This window comes from Martes martes (assembly GCF_963455335.1).
Source record: "Martes martes genome assembly, chromosome: 14".
Classification (NCBI taxonomy): domain Eukaryota; kingdom Metazoa; phylum Chordata; class Mammalia; order Carnivora; family Mustelidae; genus Martes; species Martes martes.
In genome coordinates, this window is record NC_137902.1 from 62,817,497 (window position 1) to 62,840,997 (window position 23,501).

Genomic DNA, 23,501 nt, shown 5'->3' on the forward strand with positions numbered 1-23,501 from the left:
TTCAATGGTCTATTCTATATATTCCAATTATTTGTTAGAAATAATTATTATAGTCTATATACTCTATATTACTATGAGAGATGTGATAAAATCCACTGTGATTATAGAGTTTTCTAGTTCTCACAGTTACAGCTATTTTTGCTTTATATTATTTGAGCCTTTGCTATTTGATACACACAATGTTTCTTTAAGAGGCTGCCACATTGGAGCCCAACATCGGGCTTGAACTCACAACTCTGAGGTCAAGACCTGAGCTGAAATCAAGAATTGGACACTTAGGGGTGCCTGGGTGGCTCAGTGGGTTAAGCCTCTGCCTTCGGCTCAGATCATGATCTCAAGGTCCTGGGATCAAGCCCCGCATCAGGCTCTCTGCTCAGCAAGGAGCCTGCTTCCTCCTCTCTCTCTCTCTCCCTGCCTCTCTGCCTACTTGTGATCTCTGTCTGTCAAATAAATAAAATAAAATAAATCTTAAAAAAAAAAAAAAGAATTGGACACTTAACCAACTGAGCCACCCACGAGCTGCTGATACACAATTTTCTTCCACTCTTCTACCTCTCTTTTACCTTAAACTGTACATATTTTTATATTGTAGATATGCCTCTTCAAAGAGGATTATATACTGGATTTTAATTTTTATCGAGTTTGATAATCTTTGTGTTTTTAATGGAACATTTAATCATTTTACACTTGATACCAAAAGGTTTATAAGCTATATTATATGATATTAAATATTTGGGCTTAAATCTATCAGCATATCCTGTGTTTGCTATTGATCTTGCACATATGTGTTTTTCTGTTCTTTGTTGCCTTTTTAAGGATTGATAATTTTATCATTTTCACTTTTTCCTTGTTCAATGTAAAGTTATAATTCTTTTTCTCATCTTTAAGAAATTACTGCTAGAAATGTCATTAATCATACTTATTAAAGCCTAAAATTAAAAGATAGTTTTACTCTTTTCTTAGACAATGCAGGGACTTTCAAACAGTTAAACTCCATTTCTCTGACCTGTGTACTATTTAATTTTTAAATTTCACAAAATGTCTTATACAGTTTATATTTATTTAGATTTATCCATAAGTTTCTGTGTATCACTTGTACCTTATATCTTACATGTGATATCACTTTCCTTATGTTCGAAGTATAAGCCTTAGAATTTCTTTTAGTGTGTTCCACTGGTATCAGACGTTTTTGTTCTTGTGTTTGTCTGAAGATGACTCTATTTTGCTTCATTCTTGAAAGGCATCTTTTATAGGATATAGGATTTTGGCAGTTTCAATTTTTTTTCTTTTTTAATATTAAAGATATAATTGTACTGTCTTCTGGCTTCTTTTACTAGCTGTTGAAAATCGTTTGTCAGTGTGTTCCTTCTGGGAAGGAACTTTATTTTCTCTTTGTCTTTGGTTTTCTGAAATTTCATTATGATATAGGTATAGAATTTAATTTAATTTATGCTGCTTTTGGAACTCCTTTAACTTCTTAAAATTACTGATTGGTGTCTTTCATTAGTTCTGGACAAAAATCTCACTTTTCTATTCAGAGAGCCTCAGTTCCATTCTCTTGCTTTTCTCCTAGCATTCCTGTTAAACCGTTGTCCATCTTTCTGGCTTTATCCTCTATGTTTCTTACTCTTTGTGATGTATTTTTCGTCTTTTTGTCTGTCTTTAATGCTTTTCTGGGTTGTTTTATGACTATCTTCTATTTCCCTTATTCTCTCTGCAGCTCTGTCTGATCTGCTGTTAAACCTATATACCAAGAGTTCTTCACTTCTGTTCTTATATTTCCCAGCTCTAGAAGTTTCTATTTGACTTTTTCAGGTTTGCTTGGGAACTTTGTATTTCTTGCATGCATTGTCAGTATTATCGTTTAGGTTTTTAGTGAAAAGCCTGTTTTATAGTCTATGACTAATAATTCAGACATATAATGTCTTTCTGGGCCTATTTCTGTTGTCTTTTTCTAGTGGTTCTCATGATGTCTCAATTCCTTGAATATCTTCATATACTTGTCATTATAATCTAAAGTTTACATACAGGAATAAATTGATGCTTAATGTTTCTGTTTGCTTCTGGCAGGCTCCTGGGGGGACTATCAGTCTAGGCCCGCTTTATCCAAAGATCATGTCTGAGTTTCTCTGAACCCCTCCTATCCCCCACTTGTAGGCATTGAGAATCCTGGGCTTGGATTATTTCTTGTTCACTACTACCCTGTTGGTGATTCCTTCAGGATATCAGCCTAGCATGGGGAGGATCTCCCATTAACTACTTAAATTGTTCAGTCCCTAGAATTTGATTTCTGTTCTGCTTCCTTATCTTGCAGGATCATTAAATCATAAATTCAGACTTGCTGGGATTGGCAAATACTCTCAAGACAAACACAGCTTCTGTGCTCACTTAACTCACTCGTTCTCATTTATTAAATTTGTACTGGTAATTTCTTATGTCTTATTACCTCTTTGTTGCTCTGGGAAAAAATTTTAAGTATATTTGATTCAGCATTTTCAGTACTTTTCAGTGGGAAGATTGATCTGAACAATCTAGCCTCTCATCACCCAAAACTTGAAGTCTATAATGGTATTAGCATTATCAATTTTATCAGAAAATCTGGCAGATGGAGTTTATTGTCATTTCATTTGTGTCAGTTCTCTAGAATTATCAATATTGCCATCATATGTTGAGGGTCTATTTCGCAGCAGACACTGTTCTGTAAAATATTATTCAGCCTTAAAAAGGAATAAAATTCTGCAGTATGTGGCAACATGAATGCACCTTGAGGACATCATGCTAACTGAAATAGCCAGTCACAGAAGGACAGATACTGCCTGATTCCACTTATATGAGGTAGCTAAAATAGAGTCAAAGAAGCAGGAGTAGAATGGTAGCTACCAGGGGCAAGAAGGAGTTGCTAATTAACGGGTATAAAATTTCAGGTATGCAAGATGGATAAGCCCTAGAGATCTGTTGTACAGTGTACTACTGCCTATTGTTAAAAGTACTGTATTGTGCACTAGAAATCTGGTTAGAGGATAGATCTCCTGTTAGGTGTTCTTACCACAACAAAATGTAAATAAATAAACACTTTGCATCAGTTTTCATTCCTAGTCTCTGTGAGATGTATCTATCAAAAAACATTACAATGAAATGATTTATAGTCAGGACTGCGGAGCCATCAGCCTTGGACTCTTATTCTAGTCCTACCACTGGCTAGCTCTGTGACCTTCACAAGTTCCTCACTTTACTGTCATTTACATTTTACAGATGGGTGACTTGCAGTGTAGAGAACATAACATACTATATCATATAGCTAGCAAGTGAATGAGCCAGAGTTTAAATAATCCAGGACAGGCTGTGCTCTTCTTGCTCTGCTTTCTGGTCAGGGATGATGACTGCTAAAGCACCTATAGACTCAAAACACTGTGATGTGTGAATAATGGAATTGATGATGAAAAGCTCCATTCTTTCAACCAAATCATCTGAAAAGTGGAAAGGAATACAATTCATAAAGGAAGCATTAATTTAGCAGTGATTCCTCAGTTGTCTTCAGTGTTCTGTAAGATATTACTAGATTCTTATTTAATAAAATGCTCATAAGGCAGATCAGCGTGGGAACTGTGCAGCATGGCTCTGTTTTAGAGAAACACAATCCAGACCAACACATTAAAGACTGTGAAAAGACCTATGCTTAAAATAACAACACCCGAAAACTGTTGACTTTGAAACCTGTGGACTCCACAGAAAAAATTTTAAGGAATAGTAACCTATATGCCTCTTTATGTAATATGTATGTATATTCTTAGGAGTGTGTGTAAATTAAAATCTTGGAAATCAGTCATATTTTGAAAAAGAAGAAATATTGTAACTTAAAGGAAACAATTTTATACAGAAAAAAGCTATCCTCAAATTTATTCATTAGTTTAAATCTATGTTAATACAATGGGTTTTCCTAAATAAGGTTATGTCAGTGTCTATAAAATCAAGAGGAAATATGAGATTTTTAAAAATTTATAATTCAGTTTTTTTATTCTTGATCATTGAACGGAAAAGCTAAAATGATGTCTTTATCATCAAGAGATTTTTATGCTTTTTATAAAACAATGAAACCACATTGTGAAGATTGATTCACACGGAACTGAGATGTTATCTGGATTCTTTCCCTTGCCTGTGTTTTGTTTTTGTTGTTGCTGTCATTTTTAAACACCATTTTGTTCCCCGTTTGAAACTACAAATGAATTAGATAAAATCTTTAAATAGTGAAAAGTCAAATTGCTTTTTCACTTCCTGTTTCATCTTGTTCTAATGCCGCCCTTGGTTAGAAAAGAAGAATTAAGTAATTTGATTAGATATGTTGCACAAGGATGGAAACAGCTCTGAAAATGGAAAGGGTGTGGTTTTGAGAGTGAGACTGCCCTGGATTTGAAATTACGAGAAGCAGCTACTGTGTGACAGACATAATGATAGATGCCATTTACACTTTATCTTACTTGGTTTTCACAATAACCCTCCTACCTAAGACGGTAGTATTTTTAAAAATGAAGACTTGATACTCAGCTAAGTGAAGTGACTAGACTAGATGCCATATTTCTTTTCAGAAGTCAGGAGAAGCAGCTGTGACTCTGCTTCATTCCACAGGGGTCCTGAACTGTAAAGAAACCTAGGTTAGAAGGGACAGGTGATTGCGATGTGTTAAGAGGTCTGTAGAAAAAGGAATTCTACACCCAATACCTCCCCCCCCCTTTTTTTTTAAAGACATATCACAAGTAGGCGGAGAGGCAGGCAGAGAGAGAGGAGGAAGCAGGCTCCCTTCTGAGCAGAGAGCCCCATGCGGGGCTCGATCCCAGGACCCTGAGACCATGACCTGAGCGGAAGGCAGAGGCTTTAACCCACTGAGCCACTCAGGCGCCTTCCAATACCCCTCTTTAAGGACTGTAATCAGGAAGAAATTATTTTTCTCTGCATGCTATGAAACCTAAACTTATTTTACCAGAGAATCCCATTGTTACATGTGGTATTTAGGTTCCAGACACATTATTGATTGGATAAATTTTAAGAACTCATCTGAAAAACTAATCATCATTTACGATTCTATTTTTTTAGAAAGTACATCCTAACTTAAATACAACTAGCTTACAGATATTTGGAACATAAGCCATTCATAAATCTGGGATTGCTATATAAAGAAATTTACTTTCAAACTTTAAATTCACAAATCACAAAGTTGATTTCAGATGTATTACTCAGATGCCTGCTTTTATACAATTTTTATTTCATTTCCTGCCTATTTTAAGAAAGGAGATTCACATATTTATTTATTTATGCCTGTGTTTTGGAATCATTGTCTTTATTGTATTTATGCATTTATTTCTCTCAGGTCAAACCCTTTATTTCTGAATGATAGCAGCTTTACTAAGATATTAATAAAAAATATTTGAATAGTGCCAGGTAATTTGTTGTGCTCTATTCTATAGTAGAATGATGAGCAAGCAGGTTGTTAAAAACTTTTTTGTTTTACTTTGTATACTTCATTTAGGCTGGTCTTTTTCATATAACTGATGTACCAAACCTTGGCATGGCATCTATAGATATTATATAATAGTATTTTTACCTAAAAATGTTTTATTTTCCAGAGTTAAGACTTTTGGGTCAATAATAGTGAGAGCCATTGGCTAACCATTTTACAGTCATTACCAACAGGGATGCAGTAAAAACTTTGAAAATCATTTTTGTGTGGTTGAGGGTGGGCAAAGGGCCATATATTGAGTTTTTATTTATGCCCTAACACACAGAATTATGTAAATTTGAAGGCTCTATGCCTACCTACATACTACATTAAAAGGAATATCTTAATGTTCTTTGAAAGAACTTTTTTAAACAATTGCAAACTTACAGAAAAATTACAAGTCAAATGTCAAGATCTTCCCCCTCAAAATACATGAGAGCAAGTTGTTTACATGGTTCTCCATTACCCCAAATATATTAATATGTATTTCCTACTAACAGGACATCGACTACATCACTACCACTTATCAAGTCAGGAAATGAATATTACTACATTACCACCATTTAATCATGAGACCCTATTAAAGTGTTGATTATTGTCCCAATAATGTCTTTCATGACAAAAGGATCCAGTGCAGAACCATCCAAATCATACATTACATTTAATTATCACGTTTCTTTCAGTTTCTTTCAAACTGGACCAGTTTTTCTGTCTTTTTTTTTTTCTTTTGGCATTTATAACCTTGACATTTTTAAACATCATGGTCAGTTATTTTGTAGAAGGTCCCTAAATTTGGGTTTGTCTCTGATGTTTTCTTGAGATGAGATTTAGGATATACATCTTTGGCAGAAATTGATGCTAAGTTCTCATTGCATTCTGTCAAATGGCATATAATTTGATTATGATTTTCACTTTGAACATTTGATTAGTGTGGTGTCTACCCACCTTCTCTACTGTAAAGTTACTCTTGTTTCCCCTTTGCAATTAATACCTATTTTGTGTGGAAGAGGGGAGTGTCTTGAAACTCTGTAAGTGTATTTCTTACTGATCTTTCAGTTTACTCATTGATTTATTTATATCAGTATGGACTCATGTTTTCCTATTTTATTCAGTGCATCAAAATCTGTTGATATTGTTTATTATAAGGTTCAGGTTGTCTCCTGTTTGGCCAATGGGAGCACATTCAAGATGGGTTCTGATGTTTTTTTGACAGTATTCTCATCATTCACTGAGTAGTTCTTGCTTTATGGTGTAACAAGATATTTCAGGCTCGTCGGGTACTTTCTGAGCCCCAACCTTGGAACCACTCGTTTCTCCAAGGAATGCCAGTTCTTTTTTAAAGGAAATAATATTCAGAAGACATGGTCTGTGCTCTAGGTCCACTCATTGGTATTAGAGCATTACTATTGCTTTCCCCAGGCCCTCTCAGTGGACACAGCTACTCTTATGTGCATATGGTGTCTTGTATTTTTTAATCTGTATGTTGGAAACCATGAGTCCACACCAGTGCCTCCAGTTCTAATCCCAACAGTGCAGAGTTCATTCTACACATTTGTTAACTCCTCTTTCTGACAGAGAGAAAATGGTGTTCTATTACCTTTAATGCATTTTCTTTGATCAGTCTTCCTGAAAGTAACCATTCTATCTCTTCTGTATGGATGCTCTCTTCTCCTTGCTTGAGCTCTGACTCTTCATTCTAGGTTGTCCCTTGCCCCATGTGGACATTCCTTACCTTGCTGAGGCTTATACAGCCCACATAGGCCCGTTCTTCCTCAAGCTTTAAGTTCCCATGCCTGGCTGTCCTTTCCTAAGCCCCATGTGGACACCCCCCTCAGCCTGCCTGTGCTCTGACATCCCTGCCCTGTGCCTCTTCTCAGATGTCCTTCTCACTGGGCTCTGCCACACTGTTCTGGGTCACTGAATTATGGATTGTGTCCTCACTGCTCTTAAACTCTGACTTCCATGGCTGAGTCACCTGCCAAATGTGTACACTGTCCTTATCCTTTGGATTCTGATACCTCACGCTGGGCAGCCATACCGTGTAGATGCTCCTCATTCTGCTTGGGCCTTGACCCCCCACCCCAGGCAACACCTGAGGAGAGATTGTCCCGTGTCATCCACCTTCCTCAGCCCATTCAGGCTCTGACACCTCGTGCCTGGCAGCTCTCCTACTCACCCTCATCCTGCCTGGCTGTAGCCCCTTGCTCTGGTACACTGCAGCTCCTCCCACAACCCCAGACACAGATGCCCATCTTTGTGGGCTCCACCTAATGTTCAGTAAGGGAAGGGGAAGAAGAGCCAAAAGGCTTATTAAAGTATTATCATGAATTTGTGTTCTGAAATGTTTTATTTAGAGGATCACTTTGCTAGCTATTATAATGAAAATCAGAGCAAAAAGTAGAATTTGATGTACAAAAATCATTTTATTAGATTTTTTTTATATTAGATAAGTTTACTTATATGCCCTGAACTATCTTCATTGATTAAATACTTTAAGATCAAATGAGAGATCAAGAAACTAAAAGTTCTATGTCTATTCTAGGTGAAAGCATTTTATAAACTGTCAGTTTAATATCATCTTATCCTGTCTACTTTCTCATATTTGATTTTGTCATTAACTATGGCACTGGTATTTGAGTAGGATGAACCTTTACATATGTTTTTACGTAAAGCAAAAAAAAAAAATTGCAAAAAGAAAAAAGTAAAAATGTATAATGACCTTAAATAAATATGTTTATAACTTGATTTTTTTTTTCTATCTTGTTTAAATAGAGGAGTCTTCATTTTGGCTTCCCCTATATGGCAACATGTGCTGCCGCCTAGTCGCCCAGCCAGCTTGTATGGCTGAGGATGCATTTGCAGGATTTCTTAATCAGCAGGTTGGAGGACTTTACATATCCTACAATTATAGCTGCAATCTAGATTTTAATATACTGGCAGTTGTTTCGCCTTCTGATAATAAGTATTTTTTAAAGTCTTTTAAATGGTAGTTTTCTCCATGTTAGACATAGAATGGGGGTGGGGGGGTGAAGGGGCTGAGGGTGAAAAGGTGGGAAGGGGAGGGGTCCAGTGCAGTTTTGATGGCTAAGGAGCTACCTCTCCAGGTTCCTCGGCTTCATAACAGCAGGAGCAGGATAATCAGCCGCAGAGGACTCCTTGTGGAAGCTGAAGAGAACTGTCCCACACCTTTCACAGAAAGGCCTTTCTGGCAAACAGCTTTTGGCACAGTTTTAGGCCTCTGAGCTTCCAAAGCTGACTCTGTGCCACCTACTCCTGATTTATTTATAATCAGACTTATTTATAGTCAGTAAATAATTAATTATGGGCTTCAATGAATCAATAACTTTTTTTTTAAAGATTCCATTAAGAGGAAAGAAAATTTGCATTCCTAAAGGGTAGTCAACATTTTCTAGTGTTCTGAGAATAGTAAGGGAAAATTATATTTTGAATATTGAGTTATTTTTATAATTTTTGGCATCATTAGATGGATTGCTATGGAATTTTAAGCACTAATTTTGAATAGACTAACTTTTCTAAAACTGCATTGATTTATGATTTTATGTGTGTAAAAGTTATGTGGTAATCATTGCCTCCATTTTGCTTAATGTTTTTGAGAATTTCAAACCCTTCTGTGATATTAACTTACTCTGATTTTGGACTGTTGACTTATTGTACACTAAATTAATGGATTAACTCTATCACATCTAAAATTTTTTTTTAATTAATAACTTTAATAATTGAAGTATTTTGTTGAATTTAATGATGATAAATAATGATTAAGGTTAATGGCTTCTTGAATTTTTTTTTCAGCAAATGGAAGAAAGCCTAATTAGTTGGAGAAGGTTGTATTGTGTTTTAAGAGGGGGTAAACTCTATTGTTTTTATGCTCCAGAAGAAATTGAAGCTAAAGTGGAACCAGCTTTGGTAGTTTCCATTAACAAGGTAAATAAAATGTTATTTTAAAAATAAAGATACAACATTTTATAAAGTTCTTTTCTATACAATTCACATTGTTACCATTTCATGGACAAAAGAGAAGGACTGCTAAAATAGATTAGATCAGGAGTGCCTGGGTGGTTCAGTTGGTTAAGCATCTACTTTCATCTCAGGTCGTGATCCCAGGGTCCTGGAATTGAGCACTGAGTAGGGCTCCCTGCTTAGCGGCGGGCCTGCTTCTCTCTCTCCTTCCTGCTTGTGCTCTCTCTCTCTTGCTATCTCTGTCTCACTCTTCCAAATAAATAAGTAAAATCTTAAGAAAAATAAAAATAAAAAGTTAAAAAAATACGTCAGTTCAAGATAAATTAATCTTCTTATTTTTCTTCCATTACAGAGCTTATCTGGTAAAGGAAGTACTGTATATTTCCTAAGAAAACATAGTAATTGGAAATTTATACCAGTAAATAGGTTTTAAAACAGAGAATGCAACTTCACATTAATATTTAAATTTTTCATGAATTTATTTAAGAGATTATAAACATAAATTGTTAGCTCATGTTACAATGATGCTTTTTGTAGTTAATGTTCAAATGATCCCATAAAAAGACATTCCTGAGAATACTTCCTGATTTCTTATGGGATTATCGGGCAGTTGTCTATCCTTGTGTCAAAACGGGAAAGCCTGACCCCTCCCCCTCTGCCACACACACGTGCACACAAAAGTGCGCACGCGCGCGCACACACACACACACACACACACTTACCCCATCGTCTTAAATTTATCCTCATCTGCTATCCAAGCCTTGTTCCACCCCCCCCCACCCTTTTTGGCATTCCTACTCTGGAGTACTTTAATGGCATTTCTAGAGCAGAATATCATGTTTTCTATCCATAGCTTGTACTTAATTGTTTCTAGTTGTTTCACTTTGCTTGCTTTTGGAGTGGTTGAATTGAAGGCTATGGTAAAGTACAAGCCGTCACATCTGTTAACTACATGTTCTTTTCTTTTTGTAACTGTACATGTTCTACTTGACTTTAAATTATCTTTTGAAAAAACATAAAGTTGTATGTCCTGAGAAACATATGTATACTCGTTTGCTAATCTATAAGGATTTGAGTTAATTTCTCTGATCTTTTACAGTAATAACGTTTGGTCTGTTTCCATCCTGCTTTTAGAAATGATACTGCTTTTTCTTAAAGGAAATTCTTCAGTGAAACCTTTAAATTAAGTCCACTTAATTTATCTGTTCTGTATATTAGGAAGATTACTGTTACTCTTAAATAATAAATATCAAAGTTATAACATGATGAATTTGTTTAGGTTTAGATAATTAGGTTTATGAAAGTATATTTTTATTATTGAAAAAGTGATATAATTTTTTCATTACTTGCCAGTGTTTTGTTTTGTTTATACAGTGTCCACTTTTCCCCACCTTTTGAAAATTTCAGATGTGCAGAAAAGTTGAAAGAATAGAATAATGATCAGCAGTATACTTCTCACCTGGATTTTTCAGCTGTTGTTAATATTTTCCCATATTTGCTTTCTCTTTAAGTAGTTTGAGATTTTTTTTCAGAACCATTTGAAAGTAAGTAGCAAACAGCATAACGTTTCTTCCCTAAAATATTTCAACAATGTTTCTTCTAAAAGCAAGGACATTTCTTTTATAACCATAATATTATTACCACACTCAAAAAATCTATTTTTGATAAAATAATATCTAATATAAACAGCAAATTATCCCAATTGTCCTTATAGTGTTCTTTCTAATGTTTGTTTATTGTTTGATCCAAGACCCCCATCAGGGACCACAAATTGGCAGCTGGTCACCATGTATTTTGATTGTTTCCTTTTTATCTAAATTGGACCCATCACTCACTGCCTCTTTTTCTTTTTTTGTCTTTTATTATATTGACATTTTGGAAAAGTCCATGCCAGTCCCCACATCTGTTTTTGACTAATTGTTTCACTAGATTCAGGTAGATGTTTTTGACAAGAATTCTGCATAGATGATTCTGTCTAAACTGTTTTCACTAGGTACCTACGTAGTAAAAATGGAATTCGCTTACATGTTGCACAATAGAATAAAAATCATCCTGAAACTAATTAAAACGTAATCTAATAAAGGATATTTTAAAATTCATTTATTTTATTTGAAAACTCTTTTCAAGGTATTCATTTTACCATATCAGTCCTTTATGGCAGACAGAGCCGGTAAGTCAGCTCTGTTTTATAGGTATGTTATTTCTGTTTTATAAGTGAAAAAACAGACTCACAGATCAGATAGAACTTGTCTAGCTAGTAAGTAAAATTATATGGCTCACTGTTTTTCTATTTCCTCATAGACATACTGCTAGACTAGATCTGGAAGACAAAATTAGACTTTTTCCTATCTCCATACCCACTCTGAATAAGTTTTGAAAGTAAGAAGTATCTCTGAAATGAGGTTGTGAGCCTGAAGCCACGGTTTCTACCTCTAAGCAATGGTGTAGATATATGTTGAATCTTTAGCATTTAAATGTAAGAGGGCAGTTATAGTGGAACCCCACTGTTACTGTAGCCAGGGTATCTGTATTTTCTTGTCTGATGACAAGGGTGTAATTCCAGAAAAGCAGTTAACAGTGTTCACATGGCCCAGCTGAATTGACCTTTTTTCAGTTGACTCATTTTTCCTTGTGGTAATAAAAGCTGATGGCCTGGTGACTGATGCGATTTGGTAGTCAATCAGCTCCATTATTAAGATGACTGAAATCACCATACTTAGAAATCCCAGTGGTGGTTTCACAATTGACCATTACAAATTCACAGGAAAATGATTAATCTAGTAATTTGTATAGACTCGACCTTAGACTTGGGGACAACGTGGGCTGTATTTGACCCTGAGGACTGATGACATAAATTGTCATTGTGCATGACTTTTGTCTCAAATACAAAAGAGGATTTTAAGATTACACCATGAAATAAGGGTTAGGTTGAGAAGGTTAATAGAATTTAGTTGCTGATCTCGAAGATTGAACTGATACCAAGGTGTTCCATTCTCTTGTGTTGTGATGTTGCTATCTTCATTTTCTCTGGGGCTGATTCCTGCTCTCTCTCTGTAGCAGAGAGTTGGCAGTTCCTACTCCCACTTTGGGTTTCCCTTGAACGCTTCCATTCACCTGAAAACTGTTCTTTAGCAGCAAACACCCTGGTTTCCTTATTTAAATATGACTATTTCTATCAAGAAGTCTATTTGTTACTTCTGTAAGCCTGGCTGCTATGTAGTTATATCTTCTATTAAAGTCATTTTTACTTATTTTTTCTCAACTTAGCCAATGATTCAGATTTATGGAGAAGTTAAAACAATACTAGAGGGACACTCATGCCACCTGGATTCAGCAGTTACTATTGCTGTCCAGTTTGCTTTAATCTCTGGGCGTTCTTCTTGGGGGGAGTTGAAGCTCTTTGTATTTTGTTTTTAATTTGTTTTATGATGGTATAGCTTACATAAAATTTACCAATTGTAAGTGTACAATTTGGTAACTTCGACAAATAATATATGGTTGTGTAATCATTACTACAAGCTTTGAATTATAGGTTTTTTAAAGCATTTCTGTGAGAACATTTAAGTTCTGTTCTCTTCACAAATTTCAATTATACAGTAGAGTCATCAACAATAGTCACTTTCAGACCTTATTTATCTTATAGCTGTCAGTCTATAAAGCCTCTTACCTACATTTTTTGCTAACCCATTTGAGTATGTCTCCAACATTGACACTTCATCCCTGAATATTTCAACATGCAACTATAAAAAATAGGAAACTCTAAAATGAAAGTGTGTGAGTGTGTTTGTGTGTGTAAATGAAATTACAGTACCATTATCACAGCTAACCAAATGAACAGTAATTATCTTACATCATCTAATAACCCAGTCCATATTCACATTTCCCCATTTTCCCTAAGATGTCCTTTTAAAAGCTTTCGCTTTCAATCTAGGAATGTTCAAGGATTATGCATTCTTAAACTGTAAATTAGGTCTAGAGGCTTGATTAGATTCATTCTAAACACTATTTACAAGCATGTTTCATGCATGATGACAAATACTTTATAGGGCATTCTGTTCAGAGGCACATGATGTCAGGTTGTCTCATTATTGCCAATGTCACATTTAATGACTTGGTTAAGGTGGTGCCCCCATCTCTCTCCAGCATAAAGGTAAGTTTTCCTCTTTACTATTAGCAGGTAGTCAGTGAGGTGATAGTTTGGCACTGTGTGAATATCTTTGTTGTCCAATAGTCTTTCACATAATGGTTTTAGTGACCTGATTGCCCTTGTCTGAATTGCTTATTACACTGGAGATTGCATATGTTATTCTCATAATATCCCTCATTCTACATGTGTTAGCTGGCATTCTTTTGTAAAGAAGGACTTTTTTTCATCAAGTAGGAATGAATCCCAGTCCCTCCTGAAAAGGCAGGATGAAAGCTTACTGTTTTAATTACCAGTTTTCAGAGTAAGGAGTTGGTATTACATACTGGTCTTATACTGATATTGGCAGTAGGTATTGGAGCAGTATTACTCCCTCCAGAAGAAGCAAATGAGTGTTGTGTCTGTTATGTTCTTCCCGTATTAATGATAAACTCATAGATTTTCATTTATTCAATGTTTTAAATTACTTGGTTTTTAAATATAAGGTAGATGTTTTCATTGTTTGGCTTACTTTGGAAATTTCTAAGGATACATGTATTAGTATATTCTCAAATAAACAAGATCTTTGATAAATGCCAACTTGGTATTTTCTGATCTATAGAGCTGGTAAGCACCAAATAAAACTTAAAGAATAGTGGTTTTGTTTCAGTTTTTAGTATATTTTCGATTTTGGGTCTCTAAGATCTTTTTATGCTTAATAATGTTAAATATTAAAGAACAAATCAGAATTCTTTTCTTTTGGTTGTCTTCTCTCATGATTTAGAAAATAATAATTTTGTTTAATGCCACTTTAAAAATTATGTAAAAACATAAATTTTGCAGTTGCTAAGGTATATAAATAATAGTTTCTTTATTTTGATCACAGGATCTGTTCTCTAACTATAATTTTTGTTCTTCTAAATGGCATTTCCTACAAAGCTAAGTCAGTTTATTAATTTTCATAGGGAGCCATCTGTGGAAAGAGTCACATTAAGGAAAGAAAAGCCTAAGCTATTCCCCTCCTCTTTTCAATCCAAATTTGAAAGGATGGTTTACTTCAAAGTGATTGCTTCAACTTCAAAAAACTTCCCTATTAATGTTCTTGAGCAAGACATTCCCAATCAGGGGTATTTAACAGAGCCACTATAGAATCCTCTATACATTGCAGAAAACATTTTATTAGCTAAAGTTTTATCCATTGCCAGTGGAGTGGGGAGTGGGATGGAAAAGTGGTGTGGGTTTTTGTGATCAAAAGTCTTTTCTTGCTTTAAATACTATATATCACTTTAATAACTAGTAAAAGTTATGCTAAACAAATCAGTATCACTACTTGATGTTATAGACTTTTGTTGAATTGTCTTGGAACTGCTTTTAGCCATTATGTTTGTCACGGACCCTAGCAAGCAAGATTATTATGAAGTACATGGGATTTTTTTTCTGATTATGTTAGTCCTTTAATGTCCCAATCCTACCAATGATTTAGATTATCCTTTATTAAATATAGCAAAAATAATTATTTAAACAAGACTTTTCCTTTAGGAGTTTACATCTGATTTAATTGACATAAATTGAAAAGAATTATGTCGCACTAATACTAATCCTTCCTAATGCTTGGTTTAATTTATTGTTATGGTTTACGTATTTCAAACATTCCTTGCCATATATTGTGAAGGTATACTTTCTATGTCATTAGAGTATATATAAGGTCTAGAGCTAGTTTTTGGCCAGCAAAATTTTGTTTTCATTCCTGATTAACAAGACTTTAGACCAACTACCTTTCAAATAACTCATTTATTCTTACAACATGTTTATGAGGAAACAGTGAGTGAAATAGTGCTATCTCTGCATTATAGGTAGGAAAGCAGGTGCTTAGTTTTTTGTACTTGTATTTTATTTTCAACTTTTGAGGGGAAAAATTTAAAGATAATCTATATAGAGAAGGGTAGAAATAAACCTATCTCTGCCCTCACACATTGCCCCCACCATAGAATTATTTTGAAGCAAATCCTGGAGACTATATGATTTTACTTGTAAATTTAACAGTTATACTTTAGAAAAATATATAGTCATATTTTTTTCAATATATCATGAAGAATTCAGTGTTCAGATTTCCCAGTCTTGAAATTTTTAGATTAGTTTCTGAATCAGGATTTTGAAATAAGGGTTTATATTACAGTTAATTGATTTGGTATCATAAATCTCTAAATCTGTTGGAGTGCTCTAGCATTCTCTCTCTCTCTCTCTCTCTCTCTGTCTCTCATACACACACACATATACACACACATTCTCTCTCTCTCTCTCTCTTTTTCACACACAATTTATTGAAGAAATTGGGTCATTTATCCTACAGAGTTTTCCATAGTCTGAATTTTGTTACCTGCATCTTCGAGTTGTCTTTTTCCTTTTCCCTTCTGTTTTTGGCTAAGATTTAGGTTGGTTGGTTGGTTGGTTGGTTAATAACAATATGTCTTAGGAAATACTGTGTACTTTGTTGGGAGGCATTTAAAGTTGTTTTTTTTTGTTTTGTTTTTTGTTTTTTTTTTTGTTTTTGATAGAGAGAGAGAGGGAGAGTGAGTCTGAAGCAGACTGCACTGAGTGTGGAGCCTGACATGGGGCTGATCTCACAACCACAAGATCATGACCTGAGCAGATACCAAGAGTCCGATGCTTAACCAACAGAACCAGCCAGGCACCCCATATTGGGAAACATTTAATATGTCTGAGTCTTCTAGTCATATTAACATCCACAGATGAGCATTGTTTAGATCCTTTATTTCATTAGGGATTGCAAACTGGTGATATTTTAATATTCTTCGTTTATTAGCTGGGAAATTTCTACTTTGTCAGCTATTGGGTTGAGGTACAATTCTTATAGGAAAGACAGAATAAAGGCTTTAAATAGTTACCAAAATAGTGAGGTGGTTCCCTTAGCATCCTTCAAAAGTGACAAGTGAGTGCATTTTAAATATCATTATGAATTAATAGATTTAAAGACTTCATAGTCTTTAAATTCATGTAGACTTCATGCATCAATCCATTATCATTGTTATTGATGTTCAGATGGTCCCATCTTTGGCTACTGAAAGCCTCTTCAGTTTGACTCTTGAGTCCTTTTGATACAACCCTAGTAATCTTTGATTTCTGGTGGGAGAATATGTTCTGGGATTATCTTGTACATTTCCTCGCCCAGGCTGAAATCAGCCATCTCTGTAAAGAGCTCTGATTCCTTTTAGCAGTAAAGAGTGTTTAGAAACCATAATCTGGGTACATGGTAGACTTTTTAAAGATCATATAGTCAAAAGTAAGGTAAGAAATGGTTTGTAAATCTAGTTCTGACTTAGTAATTTCCCAGTATCACAGAAATTGACAGGTTGAAGTACAGTTTTAATTAAAAATAATGAACAACCAACCTAAAAGAAACTTTCCTTTGATTTCAGAGTTAACTGTATGTTGTCATAAAATTGACTTCTTAGATTTATTGACTTTACTTGGCTGTCTCTGAGTACCCACCATCTCATGCAGAGGAAGGTTGCAGTTCCGTATATGGTGACTGACAAAGGAGATCCAGCCAAAGATTAAAATTTCACAGTGAAAGTCTCAAATCTATCCACAAAGCAATAAAAGTTGACTTTAAAACCTTCCAAATAAACTAAATGGTTTGGGCAGAAAACTCTGTCTTTGGATAGAAAACTCATTTCAGAAAATCAGTGTCCTTATCTATAAAGAGTAGGATTAGGATCATCTGTGGGATCTGACTCTGTCAACCTGAAACTGTCATTATCTGAGTTTTCTCCTATCTCATTCATTTGTTCTCCAAATATATTTCAAATACAGTGAGTGACAGACAATATTTTAGGCAGTAGAAAGAGTGGGAGCAAAAATACCTAAGCTGCTTGCTTTCATACCCTAAAAAGCACCTTGTATTTTCTAATCCATTCCTCTTTTGAGAAGTGCAGTTTTAAGCACTCTTATTGGTACTTTGTCCACAATGAAAAACAACTTGCATAGACTTTCAGACATTATCAGAAACTTTGTTTAATGACTTTTTCTTTGACATGCAGTCTTTTGGTTGAAAAAATTCCCATTAGTTAAATTATTTTGGGTGATAAAATATAGTAAGTTAATTCAAATGATCTATTTTGTGTTTCATTTGCACCTTTTAAAAGCTTCTCATGTTTTAAAAATTTAGTGGTATTTATGGTTCTCAGAGTTAATGGAGTGTATAATGTATAGTATTTTTATATTATTGCATTATATTCTCTTAGAAGGATATAAATGATCCAGTTCATCAGATTTTTTACATAGCTATTTTCATTTGAAATGATATCTTGGTGTTATTAAAAATACACACATTCATCTATAAAAATCACTTTCCTTATTTAAAAGTTGAATTCATTTTAATCCTATATACAAAAGGTAGTTAGAAATTTGTATTAAGATAGACTAGGGTAGAAGGAAGCACAATTTCAACAACAAGAATACTTCATATTTCATTGTTTTTTTTTTTTAAATACTAATACCAATAGAGTGTTCTCTTGCCCTCCTCCGCCACTGAGTCAACCTTCAATAAATCTTATTGAGAGCATATTAAAGATTCTTCCTAGTGCTTAAGTCATTCTCTGCTGGTGATAATAAGCTTTCTATTTAAAGAGATGGATTATATGCATTTTCATGCCATTTAGGACACCATTTTGTTTTTATATTGTATAAATAATTACTTAAAAGAGTTCATTCACAAAGTTTATTACCATGGCACAGGAATGTAAAAAAACCCTGTTCTTTCAAATTACAGTGTTGACCATAAGTCCATTATAACCCTCTGAAGACACTCACATTCCCACATTTTAAAATTGACAGGGTAGGCTGTCTCTAAGATGGTTACTAAATCCTCACTTTTTGTGATACTCCAAACTTTCAAAGTTATGTTGCCACTTCATGCAGCATCCTTTTTTTTTCTCATGTGATTCTTGAATAAGAATTCCTTCCTTCAGGAAAGAACTTCTGTAGTACACAGTAGTCCCTTCCTATCTGCAAGGCACATGTTCCAAGACCCCAGTGGATGCTTGATACTGTGGATAGAACCGAACCCTGTCTATACTGTTTTTTCCTATACATACAGAGCTCTGATAAAGTTTAACTTATCCATTAGGCACAGTAAGAGATTAACAACAGTAACTAAGAGTAGAATAGAATAATGCTAACAATATACATAATAAAGGTTATATGAATGTAGTCTTTTCAGTCTCTCAGAGTACCTTGTACTGTGCTCACCCTTCTTGTGATGATATGAGATGGTAAAATGCCTGTGTGGGCCCTCCTGAACCTCGCACACACATAATCGAGGCCAACAAGAGGGCCCCTCTGACCCTGGAAGCTTGGATCGACCTTCTAGCCAACAAAGCGGACGGCAGGCCATTAGAATCAGGAGACTAAACTAGCCACAGCCAGACGATCCCAAAGGTCACATTCAGATGCATAGGAAGAAAACCTTAATTGTACCGTGGATTACAGAGACTCCACGGGAGACATCACTGAGAAGCGATGCTGTCCCCTTCTAACTTGGAACACACTCTGTCTAATCCTGGTCGGGCTCTAGACCTCATTGTTGAATGAATGAACGTGAAGTTACTGGAAATGGCTTAATAAATGAGGGTGAAGGTTTAGATAGCAGTAACACCTACCTGAAATAATACAACTTGGAGCTTTTAATCTAAATCACTTCTGCTTTTATTTTTTATTAAGTGCCACTTTTAAACATTTCTGTGACTAAAAAAAAAAAAAATGAAGTGAGATGAATGACGCAGGCGCTGTGATGTGGCGTTAGGCTACTACTGACCTTCGGACCATATGTCAGGAGGAGGATCATCTGCTTCTCAGACAGCAACAAACTGAGGATGGGGGAGCTGGTGTATCAGGGGTTCACCTCCCCGTATTTACCCATTCTTCAGGGAATGTACAGTGTTTCTTGGTTAACTCTTTGCTACTTCTGTAATGTCCACATAGACATCATTGTATGTGTATGTTGGTTTTGGGATGTGACTATACATAGAATCTCTCTTCACTCAAGGCTGCAAGCAGTGAGGAATTTCTTCTCACTCCTAATCAGCTTTTGCAATTGCCGGCTAAATATTCTTCTACACACACTACTGTAGGTTTAAACATATGAGTCTAGAACTGTTCTACCTGGTACAGGAGCCATTAGCCACCAGTGGCTGTTAACCACCTAAAATGTGCCTGGTCCAAATGTGATGTGCTGTAAGTATCAGAGACGGACTGGATTTTGGAGACTTAGTATGAAAAAGAATGTAAAATATCTCAAAAATGTTTTTTGCTCACATGTTAGAATAATATTTTGGATGTGTTGGGTTACAAAAAAAGACAATTTTAAAATAATGTAATTAATAAATACAAAATGATTTTCACCAGTTTCATTTTACCTTCTTAATGTAGTTGCTAGAAACTCTTAAAATTACCTATGTGGTTCACATATTTCTAATGGACAGCACTGCTCTAGAACATTATCAGTCATTATCCAAGCAGCCAAATCCTTATTGTTGCATAAATAGATAGTTGTATTTCAGACTTCTTTCCCCAAAACTTGGAAACTGCATGTAGATGCTAGTTGTCAAGTGGCGTGGTAGTGCTTGAATGACTTGGGAACAAGACTTTTCTACATATAGACAGGAGAAGCACCACAACGTCATACCTAGTACCACACAGAAAAAGTTTAAACTACCAACATGAAGGAAACCATTGCCTTTGTTGCTGATGGTTGCATTCAGCGTTTAAAAAAATAATTGGTACCATCAGGAAGGTTATATTACTTCATGGATCTTTAGCTATGAGCTTTGTAAATGAATGTTACATATGAAATAAATGTTAATGGCGAAAACCTAACTGCTTTGCTGCAGTAAACACTAAGTTATGGTTTTACTGCTTTAAGTGATAACACTGTGTATAATGCCTGAATATTAGAATAACAAACATACTTTACTGATTCTTTTATTTTATTACTGTTGGAAATGTAGTTAACATAATTCACATTACAGTTATGACATGCTGTACTTGTTTTATTGCAAATTTTAAGATGTATATAAAAGACAGCAAACTCCTACTTAAACAGATCAAAACAGGTTATGTTTTAATCTCATGTAATTTAAGTTCTCTATGTAGCATACTTTGAAACGTTATTCAGTATTTTTCATAAAAAGCAATTTTTATAGATTTAAGTCTGAATATTGAAAGTTCTCAAAATTACATCTTTTAAGTGATCGGCAATAAGATTTATAATTGCATCTGGTGTAAGTATAGTAGCTAAGCACTAAAACATTTATTTGAATATTACAAAAATATTCTCTTGTAAAATACCAATTTTGTCCTAATTTTTAGGAAACCAGAATTCGGGCAATGGATAAGGATACCAAGAAAAAAATTCATAATTTCTCTGTCATCAATCCTGTTGCTGGACAGGCTGTAACTCATATCTTTGTAGCAGACAATAGAGAAGATCTTCAGAAATGGATGGAAGCCTTCTGGCAACATTTTTTTGATCTTAGTAAGTTGATGTTTGGACTTACTAGTAATATATTCATGAAGCATGAAAGGATGCACAAAGCAATCTAAATATTAAAATTATAATCCTTTGGTTTATATCAAGATTTTTTTTATGCTCTTGAATAAAATGACAGGATATCATCAGTGCATTGATGCCTTTTTCTCTCAACCTTTTCCCAGTGCTGACTTACTGTAGTTTATTATACCTTTGAATACCTGTTATTTTTAAGTTTCTCTGTCCCTAAAAAAATTAGGCCACATTTTTTTCAAAATATTAGGTTTTAACTGGTTAAGGCAATGTGTTTGATCAAAGGAATAAGAAGCCATTTGAGTAGTAAAAAAACTTCTGTAGGTTAGTGATGATCCTAAACATTTGAAATATTCAGGAGACTCATGTAACCTTCTGTTAACTCCAGATTCATTATATCATCTTGGACATCATCCAAAGATTTTTTTTAAAACCATACATATGGTTTTTCAGTTTCAGTAATACAGCCCATGATTATAAAAACAATGTGATAGTAATATAATAGAGTTCTACTATGTAAAATATGTAAGGTTCTAATATTCTCAATTTAAGGAGGAATTTTATCAACAAGAAAATAATGAAGTCATATATTGAAAATGTAGATTATTGATAACAGCTATTTCTAGTCAAACTAAGCCTACTGTTAGAGTCAACCAGTATTTTATGTCTTCAGAATGCTTTTTTATAGAATTACGAAAGATAGGCATTTTCTAACGACAAAAAGTTGTTTCTGCAACTCCTAGAAGAAATTTTAGGATTTCTTTTTTTTTTTTTTTTTTTTTTAAAGATTTTATTTATTTATTTGACAGACAGATCACAAGTAGGCAGAGAGGCAGGCAGAGAGAGAAGGGAGGAAGCAGGCTCCCTGCTGAGCAGAAAGCCCGATGCGGGGCTCGATCTCAGGACCCTGGGATCATGACCTGAGCCGAAGGCAACGGCTTTAACCCACTGAGCCACCCAGGCGCCCCAGTTTTAGGATTTCTTAAGATCTGTTTTGGGAACTTTACAAAAGAGTTAATACCTGCTATCCTCAGATTAATTTTTATAAGCCTACTGTGGTTTATGGCCTGGTCAAGTTATTATAGTGATGATTGGGGTGGAGACAAAGAAGGGAACTAAATGTATTGATTACCTTCCACATACCATATGGCTTCCCTTATTTCCCACAACAGCCCAGCAAGGCAGAAATGATTTCCCTCTCCTCTAAAGTTGAGAAAATTGAGGCCTGAAGAGATTGCTGGTTTACTGCAGGAAACCAGAGGACTCCCTCTATAGCCTTCTGGAATTCTTTAGGACTTGTTTTCCTTAAATACTATCCCTAGGCACTGAATAGATGTTTAAATACACACTTATCAGCATGCGGTACATTTTTTTTTAAAATTTCAGCTGATCTTAGACATGTAACTTAAAAGACGAAAACTTCCTTTCCTTTGCTGATCACATCTGAAATTTTAACTGCTTTCTCAAATGCTCTGCTCTAGAGAGTCTTACAAAGACTATATTATTTTTAGGAGTGATTCTGCTATTTTACACTTTTTATGTGTATAAAAACAGGAACGAGGGGTGAAAGGAGGTAAAAATGCAGACTATTATGATCTGGATGTTAACTGCTAAATGGTCTCATGTTTTTATTTGCCAGATTAGGTAAAATAATTCATCATGCTAAAATGGGGGATTTGGAGGGATACAAATCTTGTGATATTACTGTCAAAATAAGAAAGTGATGACAACTAGGTTCTTACATCTGGCTACTTCTTTAGTATTTAATGATTTGTGGATAAAATCTGCCAATCTATGTGATCTTTAAAGTATAAATACTATTAGACTTACACTTTAGAATTCATTGTATATGATGATATGAAGCAAAGACTAAAATGTCAGTAAAGACTGACTTGTAAGTGGTAAGTGTAGCCTCTTATAATCTTAGATGAAATCTGATGTGTAGAACAAAGTAGAGCATAGATATTTAGGGCAGAATAAACTAAGAGCAATTTAATATTTAGAGTTAATTTCAATTACTTGACTCTGATTAAGAGTAGAAAATCAGGAGAATGAGAAAATTAAAAACCATGAGAAAACATTAATGGCACTAGGTCTGTTTGGCCTGCAGAAGGACAACCTGAAGAGTGGAGACTGGAGGCAAGGGGGATGTCATAGCTAATTTTTAATATTTGAGAGCTAACAAACATGTAAAAGAGGAATGACACTTGTTTTGGATGATCAAAAAGGTAGATCTAGAATGGTGGGTCAAAGATAAATTTTTTCAAGTATTTAATAATATAAATATTGAGTTACATAAGCAGCTTAGGATAACAGATCATTTTGAC

The 23,501-nt window shown here is 34.7% G+C and overlaps 1 protein-coding gene across 1 annotated transcript in view; it reads left to right on the forward strand.

The window, feature by feature from the left end:
• The window catches only part of RTKN2 (rhotekin 2), a 72,967-nt gene that overhangs the window by 42,777 nt on the left and 6,689 nt on the right, over positions 1 to 23,501 (forward strand). The window contains exons 8-10 of the mRNA XM_080823238.1: positions 8,264 to 8,370; positions 9,302 to 9,433; positions 20,982 to 21,147. Coding sequence (XP_080679364.1) covers positions 8,264 to 8,370; positions 9,302 to 9,433; positions 20,982 to 21,147 — 405 coding nt within the window. The remainder of the gene's footprint in view (positions 1 to 8,263; positions 8,371 to 9,301; positions 9,434 to 20,981; positions 21,148 to 23,501) is intronic.